The sequence below is a fragment of the Ambystoma mexicanum genome, chromosome 11 (assembly GCF_040938575.1).
Source record: "Ambystoma mexicanum isolate Mex_15411 chromosome 11, UKY_AmexF1_1, whole genome shotgun sequence".
Taxonomy (NCBI): domain Eukaryota; kingdom Metazoa; phylum Chordata; class Amphibia; order Caudata; family Ambystomatidae; genus Ambystoma; species Ambystoma mexicanum.
The window spans coordinates 1,099,703,130-1,099,721,112 of record NC_090934.1 but is presented as its reverse complement, the minus strand read 5'-3'; the positions used below and the strand labels follow the sequence as shown (position 1 = coordinate 1,099,721,112).

At 46.1% G+C, this 17,983-nt stretch overlaps 1 protein-coding gene across 2 annotated transcripts in view; it reads right to left on the bottom strand.

Moving 5' to 3' along the window:
- Positions 1–17,983, bottom strand: part of LOC138504147 (uncharacterized) — a 307,307-nt gene that overhangs the window by 126,471 nt on the left and 162,853 nt on the right. Inside the window, exons 4-5 of one of the 2 annotated variants that reach the window (XM_069624391.1) lie at positions 9,656–9,680; positions 9,528–9,562 (exon numbers count right to left, since the gene is read on the bottom strand). The exons of the other annotated variant lie outside the window; for it this stretch is intronic. Coding sequence (XP_069480492.1) covers positions 9,528–9,562; positions 9,656–9,680 — 60 coding nt within the window. The remainder of the gene's footprint in view (positions 1–9,527; positions 9,563–9,655; positions 9,681–17,983) is intronic. 2 annotated transcript variants of the gene reach the window in all.

The window sequence follows — 17,983 nt, the reverse complement described above, 5'->3', positions numbered from 1 at the left end:
GTTAACACTTGAAGGAATAAAGGCTTTCCATAGCCTTAGCGCCATTTTCTTTTCTAACACAGTACAATAAGGCCAGGCCTGTTCTGGGTGTGATAAGGATTTAATGCACGGATCAAATAAAACAGTAGAAACATGTTTTGGGATATCTGAGTTAACAACCATATTTATCCAGACAATAATCTGTTTGCAGAATCATTGTATTGCAACATCACAACAGATGCACAGTTATGGTGATTGCATCCAAAGAATGCTGGAGAATCTTCCATGTTTCTCCTAAACATGTTATTTCTGGTAAGTATACTTAGTGTATCAATTTAATCTTATATGCTTTCACACACCAGTCTAAGGATGGTAGCCTTATATTGTACATGGTTTTCAGCATGTGCTAGCAACTATTTATATTTCCTTATTATGATGTGGGATATATTGACCCACTCTGCTATACTATGCGGCCTCACTCTGCTATATATGGTGCGAGAAACAGCAAAATAGCGGCAAAACCCTTGTGCGCACCAAAACCTCCAAAACCGCGTTTTCCACACACAAAAAGATGGCTGCACAACCTGCCACCCATGGTGCATGTGTGGTGGAACAGAGCACACGCTGCAGAAAAACAGTAAACATGGAGTACAGAGGGAGAAGCAGCGCTTTGCCAGTGAAACTTTAAAATTCGCCTGTAAATGACATCTACTTTGCTGCTGAAACTGCAAAATACCTGTACAAAACACTGTCCAACACTCAAAATCTTGCTTGGCGCTAAAAAGTCATTTAATCTAATGAAGCACTGTGAATTTACAAGGTCCTGAAATGTTAAGAGTAAAACATTTTCTCAGCAAAACCGGATTGCCTGTGAATGACAGTTCCTGTCAAAAATCTGTGTGCAGCCACAGTGGGCTACCTGTGAGTGACAGCCTCTGTCAAATGGGCTCTCCTGATTAAACTTAAAGTTGTCTAAAACTAAAGTTCTGTCGGATTAGCAAATATAAAAGGACTGTTGCTGAAAGCAACATGGATCTCAGTTGTTTTGATCCCACAGGTTTAAAGCTAAGAATGTAATTTATCTGTGTCATCTGATGCAACACGTTTGTTTTGTGCTGGATTTCAATGTCAAGAAATTCAAATTTAACTTAGGCTGACTGGGCCTGCAAGAAGTTGAAAAACAGGTTTCCTTCCAAGGGGAGGGCACTCCTCTGAGCAGATGCTCACTGAAATATGATAATTGTGGAGTAGGACAGGCTTGTGTCTGCTGCCAAGGACTGAACAATGGCAGATTCTCCAGGCCAGTAAATGGAACGTGAAAGGTCGTAAACTATGCCTGCAGAAGGAAATCCCAAAGATGGGGGGCTGCTCCTTGCCTCCAGAGATAGACAAAAGGCGGACCATTTGCTGCTAAGAATATGTAATGAACATATTTTTAGAGACTTATAATTCGCTATCAGAAGTGGTGAAAAATCAGAAAAGGGCAAATTTATTACTCTAATTTTTGGCCTACATTTCAAAACTGGAACTGAGTAGCATATTCTGAACAGGAATGGCAATATATGTGGTTTTATGGGAACTGTATTTATGCTAGAATTGTTAAACTTTGCACACACATTTCTATGGTAAACACGCATATTTGTGTACATTTTGAGAAAGTTTGCGAAATGTTTTCATGGAGAAATGGACACAATTCTGCAGAAAGGCGAAACAAGGTCTCACAGCTGCGGGACTTTGAGGAACAGATACTACATAAAATATGTAATTCTTGTATGTGATTTTTGTAGAGGTTCCAATTGTATAAATATGTATTTAGAGTGCCAGGGGACCACTACGGTGGTGATAGTGCGCGGTACAAATATCCTTTAACATTAACATATTTAGGACAAAATTTGATTTTGATACTAGTGGCTAGGGGAGGTTTCTAAGGATTGTTAAAACCAAACCATAAAACTTGACATCATGGGCCTCATTCCGAGTAGGGTGCAAAGGGATACCGGGCACCGTTAAGGACATCGGTGCCAGTAATCCCTTTGTGCCCTACTATGAGGTCCCTTTGCGGCCCCGTCCTTAACGCCTGCTTTTACCAGCGGAGTTCGGAGCTAATAACGGTACCATAATTTACGGTACTCAAATGGGAATGGGGAATGGCTCTGGTGAATTACCGGTCCCACCGACCTCGGACTGGACCGGTAATTACTCCCTTCACCACACCGGAGTCGGACCGATTTTGGAGACAGCCTAACTCGGAATGAGGCCCCATCTGTCCTTGATCCAATCACTCGGGTGCAAGGCGGAGATGAGGCTCTGATCCAATCCCAGTTCACAGGGGAAAGCTTAGTTAAGCCTGCCCATACACCCATTTTTGTGATGTCATTTGAAAGGATAAATAGAGACATCTGACAACACATAAACACACTCTCTCTTCTGATTCCAGCGAAGCACTCTGATCCAGCATTCAATATCCAGCCTTTAACATCCTTCCAGATCCAGATGCCAATCACCAGGCCAAGCAGTAGCTGAACCATTTTCCGTTAGGCCTCTATCTTTAATTAATCCTCAACTAATCCTTACAACCCAGTGGAGCGCTGTGGTGTGGGGAAGCATCCTGAAACTATCTGGCTTGCTACCATAATGCTTGCCTGATGAACTTGCCATCCCGCTAGTCTGAAATATCCAGAAACAAGAAGGGCAGATCCTGTGCAGTTTCGGTGACCGACCTAGCTGATCCTAGCTGATGTGCTGTCCTTCCCTGATAGACCGATCCATTGACCAGAATCTTGACAGGCCAAAAAACTTAAATCCCATTGGATTGTTAGTATTAACAGGACGCTAGAGAACTATTGTATACCTTGCCTTATCTTGTTCCACCCTAATCTTTGAACTATCCTTACTTCCATAACCAGTAGAAGTGTCAAAATCTTTAGTGCTATTTTATTCTATTTGCTAAAGCACCATTTTCATAGTCATTCTTATTTGTCTAACTCTCATCCAAAAATCCCACTTTGAGTGTTTGGACTGGTTCCGCTGGGGAAGGCGCTGGGGATCTGTTACTGAAGTCATGAATCAGTCTCAGAGCTTTCTTCGCCCCAACTTGGTTGTCTAGTCTGAATGCTCTAGTCTTGAGTAAAAGCATAACCCATATTTTCTGATTTTAAACAGAAGTGCTTGTCCAAATTTGTGTCTTTATTTCCGAAAAACACCTCTCACTAAAACCCCCATAACTCCCTCAGTTTTTAAGATAGAAACAAAATTTAAATTCCTACTGATACCTAACATCCCCAGTTATATCCACAACTAAAAGCATTGCGGAGTAGTGTATTCGACCCATTTTTGTCAAAAATCGCATAGTAAAAGTTTGCCGCAAATTTACATATTGCAAAAGTTTTACACGTGTGAATTGCCTGTACATTATTTCCCACTTTGCCTTTGAGATTCCAAATGTTTTCTTGTGATTAAATCATTGCTTGTGATTGCTTGCATCTGTTCAAAGCGGCTCCCGTAGAAATGTATGATAATTTAAGCATTTTTGATCACATTTATTGTTTTTGCTCAGCCAGTTTCAAAGCCATGCTGACAGTTGAAAAGTCAAATCCGTGTTTCTCTTCTGTTTAAGGGGGGAAGGTGGGAGTGATATTCTGTTGGTTCTGTATTATTCCTGAGTACCTGCTCTCTCCTCACATCCAATTAAATTGCCTATTGGTGGGTTGAGGGGCGTTGCAGGGGGAACCTCTAACTATAGTACTATCTGTTCCAAACCAACCCAAAAGTATTCTTTTCTGTGCTCCATTTTTTGTGTTCCTTACCTGATTCCCAGTGCATTAAAGATATTGTCCAGTGTCCTTGTCACCAAATTGGTGATTGTTGTTACCTATTAAAAATATATTGTGATAAATCTCTAAATACTTAAATAAATATTTACCCTTGCAAACTAGCCTGATTCCTGGTTCAGTGTGACCGGTGGGGTATTTTGAAAAGGGTGTGATATGAGTGGTATATCATTCAGAATATTGAATTTATAGACATAAAAAGGGTTTCATTTGCGCACTACATGCTGGGCGAGGCTTGGGTGTGTGCCTGATTGAAATCCCTTACAACGAGAAGAGACCTCCAACGATGAGAAGTCTAGTTTCCAGTTTCTGACAATTCGTTTTTGGGCTAGGGTTACTCAATGTAGCTTATTTGTGAGTTTTTATTTATTTTTTAATAGATTGGTGCTTATACAGCAAGTAAATTCTGTTTCAAAGCACCCACAGGGCAACAGGGAGGGGACACAGGAATGAAAAACATTAAAATACATACAAATATTAAATACAGTGGAGGGGGGGAAAAAGGACGAACATACTATGCCTTGTGAATATTCAGAACGTGCAAGTGTAAAATGGAGGGGGCAGTGGGGTAGGTGCTGCGATGCCCGTACTCGTGGGTGAGGAACAGATGAAGTGCAAGGAATGGTAAGTGCGAGCCTCCAGGATGGAGGGTGTGCAGAGGCAAGTGCTGAGGATAGACATAAGCTGTGGGCGATTTGGTGTGGTAGTTCAAGGCCCAGAGGTTGCATAAGGGCCCTGGACACCAACCAAAGCAACTGTGAGATTAGCAGAGGAGAGAAGGGGGAATGAGGAGGGAAGGAGGAAAGTCTTGAGGAACTTCTGGAATTTAAGGAAGTCCTGCTCAAGACGCAGAGGAAAGGGGAGGCTGTTCCATAGAAGGGAGCCAGCTGAGGAAAGCGATCAACCTCCTGCCCTCTGTTTAGCAAAATGCTTTACACACAAAGAGTTGGTGCCAGAGGAATGCAGAGGTCTAGAGGTAAAATATTTAGTAAGAGAGAGTTGCGGATACTGTGGTCCCCGGCCACAGGCAGCCTTGTGAATGATACAGAGGGATTTTAATTTAATCTGTGAAGCAACCGGGAGCCAGTGAAGACTTTTTAGGGCAGGAGAGATGCAGTCCGTGGGATTGAGGCCATGGATACATCTGGATTAGCTGGAGGGGTTGCAGAGTGGAAGAAGGTAAATTCAGCAGGAGGCCATTGCAGTAGTCAAGCCTAGGGCAAACCATGGCTCGGGTAACATTGAGCTTCTGGGGAAAGGTGAGAAAAGGCAGAATTCCTTTGAGAAGGAAGAGCTGAAAGTGGGACTTCTTGGCAATGTCCTGAGTATGAGGGAGGAAGGAGAGAGAGGAGTCGAAGAGGACTCCAAGGTTTCTGGCTTCAGAAAACAGTGCAGGGGGAGAGCCCATGGAGGAAGGCCAGAGTGAAGGGAAGAAGGCAGAGCAGGGGTCTTAATGGGAAGGATCTTTTGCTGGCATTGAGGCAGAGATCACTGGAAGTGCACCAGGCCTGGATGGCAGATAGGTAGTCAGGGATAACAGAAGGTGCATGAGGGTCAGCAGGAAGTTTGAAAAAGAGTTGTGTGTCATCTGCATAACACTGGAAGTTGGGGGAGAAGGAGGAGTTTGCCAGCTGAGTAAGGTAGATGTTAAAGAGCCAAGGGGAGAGGATATTGCCCCGGGTTTGAGGAGAATGGGCCCAGTATGACTTGGGAAGAGTGGTCATGTAGGAAAGAGCTCAGCCAGTCCAGTGCCTGTTACGAGATACCAAGGGTGTTGTGGAGACTTTGTATGAGGATGGAGTGGTTGACCGTGTCAAAGCCAGAGGAGAGATCAAGTAGGAGGAGGGCAGCTGGGGAGTTGAAATTCAGGGATGCGAGTAGTTCTTCACGGGTGTTTTGAAGAGTAGTTTCTGTGCCTCTGGATGCTCGGAATCCAGATTGATGGTCGTGGAGACCAACAACAAGTTCATTGTGAGAGTTGAGATGGGGCAAGGCCAACTCCACCAGCAGTTTTCCCAGGAAGGGGGTGATGGAAATAGGGCAATAGTTGGCTGGACAGGTAGGGTCTGCTGACGTTTTTTTAAGGAGGGGACACACAAGGTAGTACTTGAGGGAGATGGGGAAAGAACCAGTGTCAAAAGAGTAGTTGCAGAGATCAGCAAGTGCATGGGAAAGAGAGCCAATGTTGTCCTTGATGGTTCTGGATGAGCAAGGGGAAACTTGCATGGAACAACCTTCATGTAGCAGACCACTCTGGTGACTTCTTCAGGTGTGACAAGGGTGAAGGAGGAGAAGGAGGAAGGAGGAGGGTGAGAGGCCAAGGGAGGCAAGGGGCTGTTGGATGGGTTGGGGGGTGAATAAAAAGGCTGTTCAGGATGCCCTGGGTTTTGGTGGTGAAGTGAGCGGCCAGTGCATTGCAGAGGGCTTCGGAAGGAAGAGGGTAGGAGGAGACTGCGGAAGAGTTGACTAGTTCCCTGCAGATTTTGAAAAGTTCAGCCATGTTGTTGGAGGAATTGTACGATCAGACCGAAAAAAAGGTCCGACCGTACAAAAAGTCTGAAAAATGCTACCGCCAAAGGTTCGAACACCAAATGTTTGAACCTTTAGTGGTAGCATTGTAGGTAAGTATAAAAAAAAAACTGCGGGTGCTGAGGTGTATCCCCCGCAACACCCCACTCACTATACTGTGTGGTATAGTGAGCGGGGTGTTGCGGGGGACACTCCTGCAGCACACCCGGAAAAAAAAAGGAACCTGCCGCGCCGTTTCCCGAACACAGAAGCCCTGCCGCGCTGGTTCCCGAACACGGAAGTGAAAGGGAACAGGTGTCGCAGGGACACACCGTGAAGAAAAGGTAGGTAGGGTTTGTTTATGTTGGGGTTGTGGGTGTGGGTGGGGGTGTGGGTATGTAGGGGTTTTGAACGTGTGTTTGCATGGGAAATGTACAAACCTTTTGAGGTTCGTACATTTCACATGCAAACTTTTCAGCCTGGGGAAAATCAGCCGCGGTCGGATCACGTAGATCCGTTGTTGGATGCACCAGATACCTGTGCCTGAATGTGGGCCCTTTTCTTAGCACAGATGGAGAGTATGTATTGCCTTTGGAGCAAGCGGCAGGCCAGTTTGTCAGAGGGTGAGCCTGAAGTTTGTCACTTTCATTTCAGGGCAGCAAGTTTGGAGTCGTACCAGGTGTTACGCTTAAAGGAGGGTTACAGGCGGAGCCTCATGACTGGGGCAAGAATGTCAAGATTGTTGGTAATGGACAGTTGGAAGTTGCTGAGAGCTGTGTCGGTGGTAGAGTCTGAGCTAGGGGGGCGAGGAGGGTTAAAGATGGAAGTGAAGACTGCAGCTGACACTCGTTTCATTGGGCAGATGTTCGTGAACGAGGTTGACAGGGCTTTTGAGGATGTGGTCAGAGAGCCAAAGGGACCCAGGTGGGAGGAGAGAAGAGAGTGGTCTGACCAAGAGAGAGGGGTGACTAGAGGAGATGAGAAGGGGAGGTCACAGATAGGTGGCAGAGGCAATAGGACAGTTCTGCCATCGCTCACATCTGAGCAGAAGGGAGCCTGGAAGTGCTAGGGTCCAAGTTCGTGCAAGAGCAAGACATGCACAGGAGGCTACAGCATTGTTTGTGGAGGGGCAAGAAGGTAGGGGCCTTCCCGAGCCCTTCCAGGCCCGGACATGGCTGTAGGAGCGGGCCTTGAGGTTGGGCCAGCTTTCCCCTTCCGGCTCCCCTGATTGGGCCTAGGAACAAGGCAGGGCCCAATCACAGCCCGGGAGGCACTCCGAGGCCTGAAGATTTGGCGGTGGACATACTGGAAGGCGGAAAGTCTGCAGCAGAGGCACGGTGCAGGATGGGTGTGACATTTGTGTACATTGACAATTAAATTAAAACCTTCTGCAACAAGGTTTTAGCACACCGCTCAGCTGTCTAGATTCTTGATACACGGTTCATAATTAAGAATCAATTAGCCGGAGCTAAAACTAGCTCTTGGGTCTCATAAATCACCCAGCAGGCAGACCGCTACTGCTGCGGAACCAGAAGCAAGCATCCAGCGCATTGCAAATGTAACTTCCGTATGAGATGCGCACACTTTAACGTTTGCCTATTAGGTATGTTCACTTATTTTTACAAGTGTACTAGATGTGTCCCAGTTCTTCTTTATTAACATTCTCAAATACATGTTTGTTTGTAAGGCACAAGTTGGCCCGGGAAGCATTTGCTAAACCCTGACAGCCCCACCTTACCCTTGAAAGGACAGCCTTTAAACCTGGATGAATAAAGCATGGCTGTTTTGCCCTGGTCCCATCATTTTACTGTGCCACAAGTAAGGAAATCTCCCTGAGACCTTTGGCTAGTAAAGAACAGCAGGAGACTCCAAACTCGAGATTACTGCCTTATTGGAAAGTCCTTCATATTTCCCACTCCCAAAACCATGTCTGTCACCGCCAACCCACTGCTCTTCACATCCCACAGCCGTCGCACCTACTTGTGCCCTTTTTTAGGCCAAGGTGCTGCACACTTTTTGGAGGTTTCCACATTCCACCTTCCATCTTTTGTGATCCTTGTTTCGTTGTGAAGAATCAGCTGCAGGGTTGCACTCTACTTAAAGCCTAGTGCTTTGTCAAAACCTGGTGAGTGATTGCTGTTGGTACTGGCAGAGGAGTGTAGGATTCATTTTGGACTGTGTGGGAAGAGTTTGGCACTTCTGGGAGACAGCAAGTTAGACCTCTGGGCAAAATGATCAGGGATTCTGACCCCCTGCCCGAACAGTCCCTGACAAACATCTTGCCCTGCCCTCGATGCCCTTGATGCCCTCGATGCCCTCGATGCAGAGGTCCCAGCAGGCCACTGAGCATAGCACCTAAGCATGTTACAGTGTGATTTGAGGTATCACTTTGCCTACTAACCAACATTTTAAGGAAGGTGAAATGTGTGACTGCCCTCCTTAACATTTTATGCTGCCCTTCCACCGAACCTTAAGTTCTTGCCTCCCATCGCCCTCTTCCCTCTTCTACATAAACGCAGATGCTTGTTTTGTTCCTCATGGAGTACGATGTATCCGTTTCAGATAGAAACAGCGAGAGGGAGAAAGAGAGGGGGAGGGGTTGGCATTGGGAGCTAGGGAAATGGGACATGTGTGCAAATGGCTAATGGTTTGAGTGCAGGGTTGGAGGGTGATTTGCCTTGTAAGTCCTACTCCTGCCTTCCCCTGACTGACTCAGGTCTAAGATTTCCTACTCCCTTGCACTGCAACACAAACCTAGTAATTAGCACATCAACACTAATTAAGACACGACTAAGCTCTCCTCTTTAGCTCTGTCGCACTTTCCCAAATCAGCATCTAACCAACCCCGAAGTGCTGTAATCTATCAAATAATGGGCTCTTTCCTATGGATAACCTACTCCCTTGTTTCTTCTGCCAAACCCATCAACACTACAGGTTTTCCACCTGCCTTCTCCACTGTCCCGCTAATGAACCCTACCCCCTTTTTTTCTTACAGAGCCAAGCGCAGTGAGGCCCCCAATAGTGGCAGACGGGAGCTATACATGACCAGTTAAATCACATTACATTACTCATCTTTTCATTTTCACTTGGTGCAGGGAAATAAAGTGTGGGGGCCCAGCACACTTAAAAACCCTTGGAGCACCAAACACTAACTGGAATTCAGTGGCAGATGCCACCAAAAAGTACTGTTAATAATTGAGTGTCACTCACATTTATTTTCTGGAGTTCCATTCTGATCAGTGTCCCTAAAATGTTTAAAAAGAAAAGATGAGAATTCATAGGAACATCTTTCAGCAGAGTGAACAGATCGAATAGCACAAGGTTTCTTTGTACAATACCTTGAACTTTCTGTTGCTATTATTCCTAAAATAGAAGAAATATATAAAAACAGTTATCAAAGAAAGTGTTAGATGCTGTACAATTTTGCTGGGGAACCAGAAGCAAGCAATCAGCGCACTGCGATTGTAACTTATGATCAATTATGTTCACAAGTGTACTAGATGTGTCTTAATTCTTCTTTATTAACATTATTAAATACATGAATTTATGCAAGGCACTAGTTGGCCTGGGGAGCCAAATGTAGCTCATGGTAACTGTGTTTCAGGTTAAGCAGGCTCTCCTAGGATAGAAGCAGGAGCTAAATATCTCCCAGCAATTTCCAACCTAGGGATATGTTCCAGGAGGATAGCTCAGCGGCAAAATGCTCACCTTGGAAACAAGACGATACGAAGCAACACAAGTTCGGCTCCGTGCTTAGAAACCTCTGGCTATTAAGCATGTTATAAATACTCAACTAAGACATATTCCTGTAACAGCACCTCGTTGACACTGGGCTGTGTGAGCGCTTAAAAAATGCAAAAAAAGAGTGGCTCTGAGTTCAACAAACAGGATCCAGCCACCCATTTAACCTGTGATAGAGATATAGATCTCAAACCCTTTTCTTAATAACCAAATTCCTTTATTTTCTCATACCAGATACAACATATCAATCATAGGATTCAATCGAATCACATACATAGCTATCGCAACCCATGTCAAAAACATCAGATCCAACATTACCCTATTCCAAACTCCAAGTAATCAATGAACAGAACCACGAGCCACACCACTCAAGTCACCATTGCCAACATACCAAACCAGCAAAAATACATGAGTTTTTTAGGTGTAAACATTTTTTTAAAATGTTTTGTTGTAAACTGTAAGAATGGAGAACTTATTCTGGAGAACTTTTTCAGCAACCTCGTTAATATCGCAGTCATTCTTTCCAAACTGAAAATGTCCCAAGTCCTCTCGTACCGTACCACTGAATTATTCAAGAAACATGGCTGACCTCTCCTCAGATACTAGATGGCTTTGATGTCACTAAGGGGTCGAGCGGGAGGCCATCCGGGGGTTTGTTAGTCGCCATAAAAAACGGGGCGGATATTACAGTAAAAGAATGTGCTCATGTGTCTAAAACTGTCTTGGCTGTCATGTTGGACATCTTAAAATTAAGATCACCCTCTCAATTTGTACTGCTCCAAAATATCTATTGGAATTCCCAAACGAATCTCCATGTGACTCTGGGGAAAATAAATGGTCTGATTGAAGAGTGGATGGTCACTACGCCAGGAGCACAGATAATTATAGTGGGTGATCTAAATGCGGAAATTGTGATGGAGGGAGTGAACGGTTTTGCCCGTGGTGAGGGTTAAGGATTATTCAACCCTCTACATGTTAATCACCAAAGCACTATCTTGGGCGGGCCCCCTGGGTGCAAAAGGAAGAAATTACAAGGGAAACATTGGCATGAATTGTTTTTAAATTGGGGACTTTTTTCAGTAAATGCACTTCAGGATATAACAGCAGATCCTACTACATGGACGGATGGTACGCAGACATCGAATACAGATTATATATTAATGTCCAAGGCCTTATTGATCTTGTACAAGATTTCAACATAAAAAACACCAATCTTAGTGACCACAAGATGTTGGAGGTTATCCTTTCATTGCCAGCTGGGGGGGCTTGCAGGACTATGTATAAGATACCACTAATGGTGAATAACACTAAATCCAGAATTGTCTGGCATGAGGGGAATGTGCTTAAATTAAATACCTTATTTATGGTCGACTTCTGTGCCTCAAAAATGGAACGAAAGATGTCCTTATGCACACATGCTTGCTTTGGTACGTATATCGATTCATTTATTAGAAAATCTGTGAAGAGACCTTTCGCGAAACCAATATGTCAGAGGCATAAGTATGGTTTTGACAGTTTGGTGAAAGGGAAGCAAAGATGTGTCATAAAGAAGTTCATCGGCTAATGAAAACATGTCACTCACTGGAATCTAAGTGTGAGGTGGTCAGGAGTGAAAACAAAAGTAAAAAAAACTGGATAAAGGGGCATCGGGCAAGTATGTACCAATATGATAGCAAACAAATGAGTGCTGTGCTAAAAGATAGCAGCTCCAGGCAATTTGGGGTTTTGGTGAACGCCATGGAAACAACATAAGTCACAATGCAATGCAACACTATCTCTGAGGAAGTGTGGCTGGAACATTTTGGCTCTCTTTATGAATGTAAGACTCATATTCATTCAGATCTGGAAGACTTAAAAGACTGCCCCTGGGATGTTAAGTTTACTATTGAAGACATCAAGAACCAAATTGACAAGGCCAGCTCCTCTATAGCAGCAGGGCCTAACCAGCTCACAAATGTAACCCTTAAAGGGAACCCAGATCTATGGGCTACAGCATTATATTTATTGATTGCAGATATTATTCAAACTGGGCGCTTACCATCCTCTTGGCTAATTTCATATGTGGTCCCTATTTACAAAACAGGAGACAGGTGCAGTACCTTGAATTATTGTCCAATTGCGCTATTGGACACAGAGTCCAAAATATTCTCTGGTCTTGTCCTAAAGTATGTTGTGGACTGGAGCTATAGGAATGATATCCTTCCGAACCAACAAACAGGCTTCAGGAAAGAAGTGTGAACAGATGCTGGCGGGCTCTTAGCAAGCATTTTGCAAGGAACTGCCTGGAAGAAGAGTAGTCCCCCAATCTATCTGGCTTCCATGGACCTTTCTCTTGCCTTTGATTTGTTGGACAGAACAAACCGCTGGAGGAATTGACATACATTGGGGATGCCAGGAGGTGTTCTTTCCTTACTAATTCATCTGCATGAGGGGTCCCAAATCCAAGTTCGCTTCAATAAAGAGGGTCTTCTATCACAATCCATATGTACATTCAACGGCCTCCGTCAAGGATGCATCTTCGCGTCAGCGTTGTTTAATCTTTATATGGTGGACGTTGGCAAAACACTGATCAGGCATCATTTGTGCCGCCAAAGATTGAGAGGGTCCAAGTTTGTTGGTCAGCCTATGCAGATGACTTTCTCCTTCTGGACCATACACCTAGGGGCCTACAGCGCCTAATAACTGCATTTAATGAGTTCATCACTTCCAATGGTTAGAAAATAAACCCAACGAAAACTGTAGTGATGAGGTTAAGTAGACGATCCTCACCTATTGGCTATGCATGGTTTTTTAATCATAAAAAAGAATCCTGCCATTAGGACTTTTATGATGTATTTAGGGTTCCCTATTTTTGATAAGCCAAAAAAAAGCTATTATCGTAACTATCTATATGAGAAAGTACTTAAACAAACTGGGTGTTAAGACGGATTTCTGAACTCTGTCCTGGTGGCGCAGAAGTTCAGAAGGCCAACCTAATTACTTGGAACAAGGTAACCTCTGGACGAGCCAGACCAATCAAGGTAGCGATTGCGGCGGTCAAGACTAGGTCTCAAGAGGGGTGAGGGTGACTGAAAGCCCGCAATGAGCACACAAAGCAAGGACACTTACAAACTACTCCAAACAGGTGTTATATTAAAAATATATACACATTTATTCCAAGGCCTTTAAAACAATGACCGTAGCGAGAAAATCACAATATAACAATAGTAAACCAACACATACCATATCAACACAATATATATACAAATACAACAAGTCTCAAGCGTTAGATGCACGAAATGTGTAGTCCACCTAAAAGGGAGGGAAAACAGGCAGTGCAAAATAATGCTTAGACCCAGTCCGCCTTCAGAGGCACCTAACTAGAAGGAAGTCCGAGCCCTACAAAGAGTGGAGCCTTGTGCTCAAAAGTACCTGCACACGCTGGTGCCAACGGGCAAAAGGGGAGTCTCTTCGAGGGAAATCAGGCGGTTCAGTTTAGTGCACAAATGAAGAAGAACAAGTTCCGCGACTCAAGCGCAGCCTCAACTGCGGGCAGAAGCAGAGCGCGAGTACGGAAAAGGGCGCTGTTTTGACACAGCGGGAAAAATCTCTGGGCTCCTGCAGGAGGGCGACCAGTTCCTAGCTATGCTACTCACCGGTCCCCGATGCAAGCAGACCCAGGCTTCTCCGCGTCCGTTTCAGTCGCTGGCAGGTTCAGAAGAGCAGGGAACGTCTCGTCGTCGTGTTGAGTAAAAGACGTCCCAATCGAAGAAACCCGCACAGTTTGTTGCCACAGCAGGGCAACGGAGCGGCCGTGTGTATCTGAGCCAAATGTACACTACTCACTTCAGACCTGGGAACGCCAAGTGTACGAAGCGTGTGAGAGTGACAAGGACTCGAAATACAACACAACCTGGCGGCGGTTACAGAGCAAGACTCCCGTGTAAGCTGGTCAGTCAGCTGGATGGCCCAGAGACGCTTCCGAAGGCTTACTTAGCAGGAGATGGTGAAGATGCCGAGAATAGCTGTTCCCGCTATCCCAAGGGTCGAAGTACCAGTACAGGCCTTCTGGTTCGATCAAAGGTGAAAAGGGTTTCACAAGGCGACAGCAGTGCAGAGGAGCAGTCCTTCAGCGGGTCACCAGCGATTCCTCGGTCGAGCCTCTTGGTTGCAGGATACTTGGCTCCTGTATTCCTTCGTTCGTGAGAACTCAGGAGATCGACATGGTAGTGGTGTTTCCAGCCCCCTCTTATCCATGGTTCCCTTTGCGCCAAAACGGAGGGGACCCAATGGGAGATCCGCTCATCAACACTCACACCATTCGTGGACCAATCACGGACCACGGTGGTCCCAGGCATTCACAACACCCTAGACTCTCTGGCACCCATGATGTGTATTGGGACCAGACATCCCAGCCCACATCCTGGAGGCACACACAAGACATGTAGAAGCCCGCGAAAGCATCCGTGTTTCGTGGGAAAGTACATGCCCAAATAAGGAAGGCCCCGGGTCGGCTCGACCTGGGGAAGGTGAAGGGAGCAAGACGGTCAGCGGACAGGACAAAGGAGCCTCGCGGTCTGGCCATTTTGGGAGCCAGGCCACCATTTTGGGTTAAGCGCGAGAAACGCGCTTAGAACGCCAAAAGGAGCTCAAAACACAAGAAACGATCGCTGCCACCATTCCCGTCCGTGAATCACTTGCACCGATCAGTTACAATCCTAAACGAGTATCTAGGGCCTGTAGAAGGCTAGAGACCCAAGAGAGCTGTAACTTAGCTTACAGTGCCCTCTTGTGTCATGTTGCACGAAAGCCGCAACATGATAAAAGAAACTACGGAAAACAGCGTTTCCTGGTACTGACTGTCTTAAGGGCATGTCAGTTTCCCCGTAAGAAAGGAGCGAAAGCCCAGAGGAGTGCGGCAGAAGGCTGCACTTCTCTGGCAAAGTCAAGAACAAGGTGAAAAACAACAGCAAAAAGTTTAGGGGTTGCCACATGGAAGGAAAATTACCTACAATTACGAAATCTTTCCTAACACTCGCCCCTCCCAGACTATGGACAGGGGGAACTAATCCACCCCTGGATGAGTCTCTTGTTCAGGTTGGTTAAACATTCTGGACAACCCATCAGCATTGCTATGTTGGACACCTGGCCTATGCTCAATAGTGAAGTCGAAGCCTTGTAGACTTATGGACCACCTAAGCAACTTTGGATTCTCCCCCTTCATGTTCATTAGCCACTTTAAGGGCTTATGGTCAGTTTTCACAGTGAAGTGGGTCCTATAGAGGTAGGGCCTCAGCTTCCTTAGGGCCCACGCAACAGAGAAACATTCTTTCTCTACCGTGGACCATCTGAGCTCTCTGTCCTTAAGCTGGCGGCTAATAAAACCAATAGGGTGTTCCTTACCCTTCTCATCTACTTGTGATAGTACAGCTCCTATCCCAGTGTCAGAGGCGTCCGTCTGTTGTAAAAGGTCTTTGATAATCAGGGGCCCTGAGGACAGGGGCCTGGCACAAGGAGTCTTTTAAGCCATTGAAGGCCTTCTCACACTCGTCGGTCCAAGTTACCTTCTTGGGTTTCTTCGGAGTTGTGAGGGCAGTCAGAGGGGCAGCTATGGTGCCATAGTCTGCCACAAAATTGTGGTAATACCCCGTGAGTCCTAAGAAGGCTCTCACTTGGGTTTGTGTAGTGGGGGTAGGCCAGTCTTGTACTGCTTGTACTTTACTGGAAAGAGGCTGTATCCTCCCTCCACCTACTTCATGTCCAAGGTAAACCACTGAGCCTTGTCCAATCTGGCATTTACTAGCCTTTATGGTCAAGTGTGCTTTCTGAAGAGCCTGGAGCACAATCCCGAGGTGTTTCACATGGTCTTCCCAGGTGGCACTGAAAACTGCTATATCGTCCAGATACACAAGACAGAATTCGTCCAACCCATTCAAAACATGATTCACAAGCCTCTGGAAAGTGGCAGGTGCATTCTTCAACCCGAACGGCATTAGCCGGAATTGGTAAAGGCCGTCTGGAGTAGAAAATGCTGTCTTCTCCTTGGCATGTTCTGCTAAAGCTATTTTCCAATAGCCAGCAGTGAGGTCAAACGTGCTGAGGTACTTGGAGGCACCCAAAGTATCCACCAGCTCATCTGTTCGAGGCAAGGGGTGTGCATCTGTCTTGGTGACAGCATTCAGAGCCCTGTAATCCACGCAGAACCTCAATTCAGAAGTGCCTGCCTTTGGAACCAAAACCACAGGGCTGGACCAAGGACTACTAGAGGGTTCAATCACCCCAAGGTCTAACATCTTGTTGACCTCGGTCTTAATATAAGACCGTACTTTGTCTGACATCCTGTATCCCCTACTTTTGGTAGGTACAGTGTCTCCTGTGTCTATGTTATGTTTGCACCAAGGTGTCAAACCAGGCGACTGTGAAAACAGGGGGGAAAACTGCCTAAGCAAACTTTTCACCTCAGCCTGCTGATCAGAAGTCAGGTGAGGGGCCACTAGGACACCCTCAAAGGAGCTATCTGAAGGACCGCTTTGGAACAGGTCGGGGAGAGGTTCAGACTCTTCTTCCTCAACATCTGAAGGCAGTAGCAGTGCTGCGATTTCGACTCTTGGGACGAAAGCCTTCAGCCTATTCACGTGAAACACTTTTGGAGCCTGTCCAGGCCTTCCAAGCTCCACTAAATAGTTAACCTCACCCAGGGGCTCCACCACTGTGTAAGGGCCTGACCATTTGTCCTGTAAAGCTCGAGACCTTATGGGATTCATGATCAGGACTTGCTGACCAGGTGTAAAGTTGATGAGGGAAGCTTTCTGGTCGTACCGATGTTTCACCAGCGCTTGCCCTGCCTTCAATTTATCACTAGCCAAGCCCATCAGAAGTACCATCCGTTTTCTGAGCCCTAGCACATAATCAACTACGTTGGTAGTAACAGGGGGAGTGGGCATCTCCCATCCCTCTTTGACGATGGCTAAGGGTCCCCGTACGGGATGACCGAACAGAAGTTCGAAGGGGCTGAAGCCAACACCCTCCTGTGGTACCTCTCGGTAGGCAAACAGTAAGCATGGTAAAAGAAGATCCCATTTTCTTCTCTGAGGTTCCTCCAGAGCCCCAATCATGCTCTTTAATGTTCTGTTGAAACGTTCCACCAGACCATTGGTCTGGGGGTGGTATGCAGAAGAGAACTTGTAGGTGACCCCACATTCTTTCCACATAGCCTGCATATACTTCGACATAAAGTTGCTGCCACAATCCGACACAACTTCTTTAGGGAAGCCAACCCTAGTAAATATGCCAAGTAAAGCTTTTGCAACTGACTTGGCAGTTACAGTTTTCAATGGGATGGCCTCAGGATATCTGGTTGCATGGTCGACCAGCACCAGGATAAACCTATTGCCCGAGGATGTTTGCGGGTCAAGGGGACCAACAATGTCGATCCCTACCCTTTCAAATGGTACCCCCACAACTGGGAGCGGTACCAACGGAGCTTGGATTGTCGCGCCAACCTTACCAGACAACTGGCAGGAGGCACAACTAATGCAGTGACTTTCTACTTGCACCCCCATCTTGGGCCAGTAGAAGTGCATGGATAACCTTTGCGTGGTCGTCTACATACCAAGGTGACCAGCAAGGGGAACTTCATGCGCCAACTGCAGGAGGAAGGGCCTAACAGCAAGGGGAACCACCAACCTCCTATGGTCTCCGTCTGTAGACTCTGTGGGCTCACTATACAGGAGTCCACCTTCCCAATAAATCCTATGCGTCCCAGGAGGTTCACCCTCAAGCTGGGAGCAGGCCTGTCTCCTTAGGCCTTCCAGAGATGGGCACTCACGTTGGCCTTTACTGAATTCGTCCCTATCAGGACCTCCTTCAACTAACAAGTCTTTTAGTTCAGGGTGATCATTGGGGTCAAATACTTCAGGCATCGCCACCTCCTCGTCAGGCCCGGG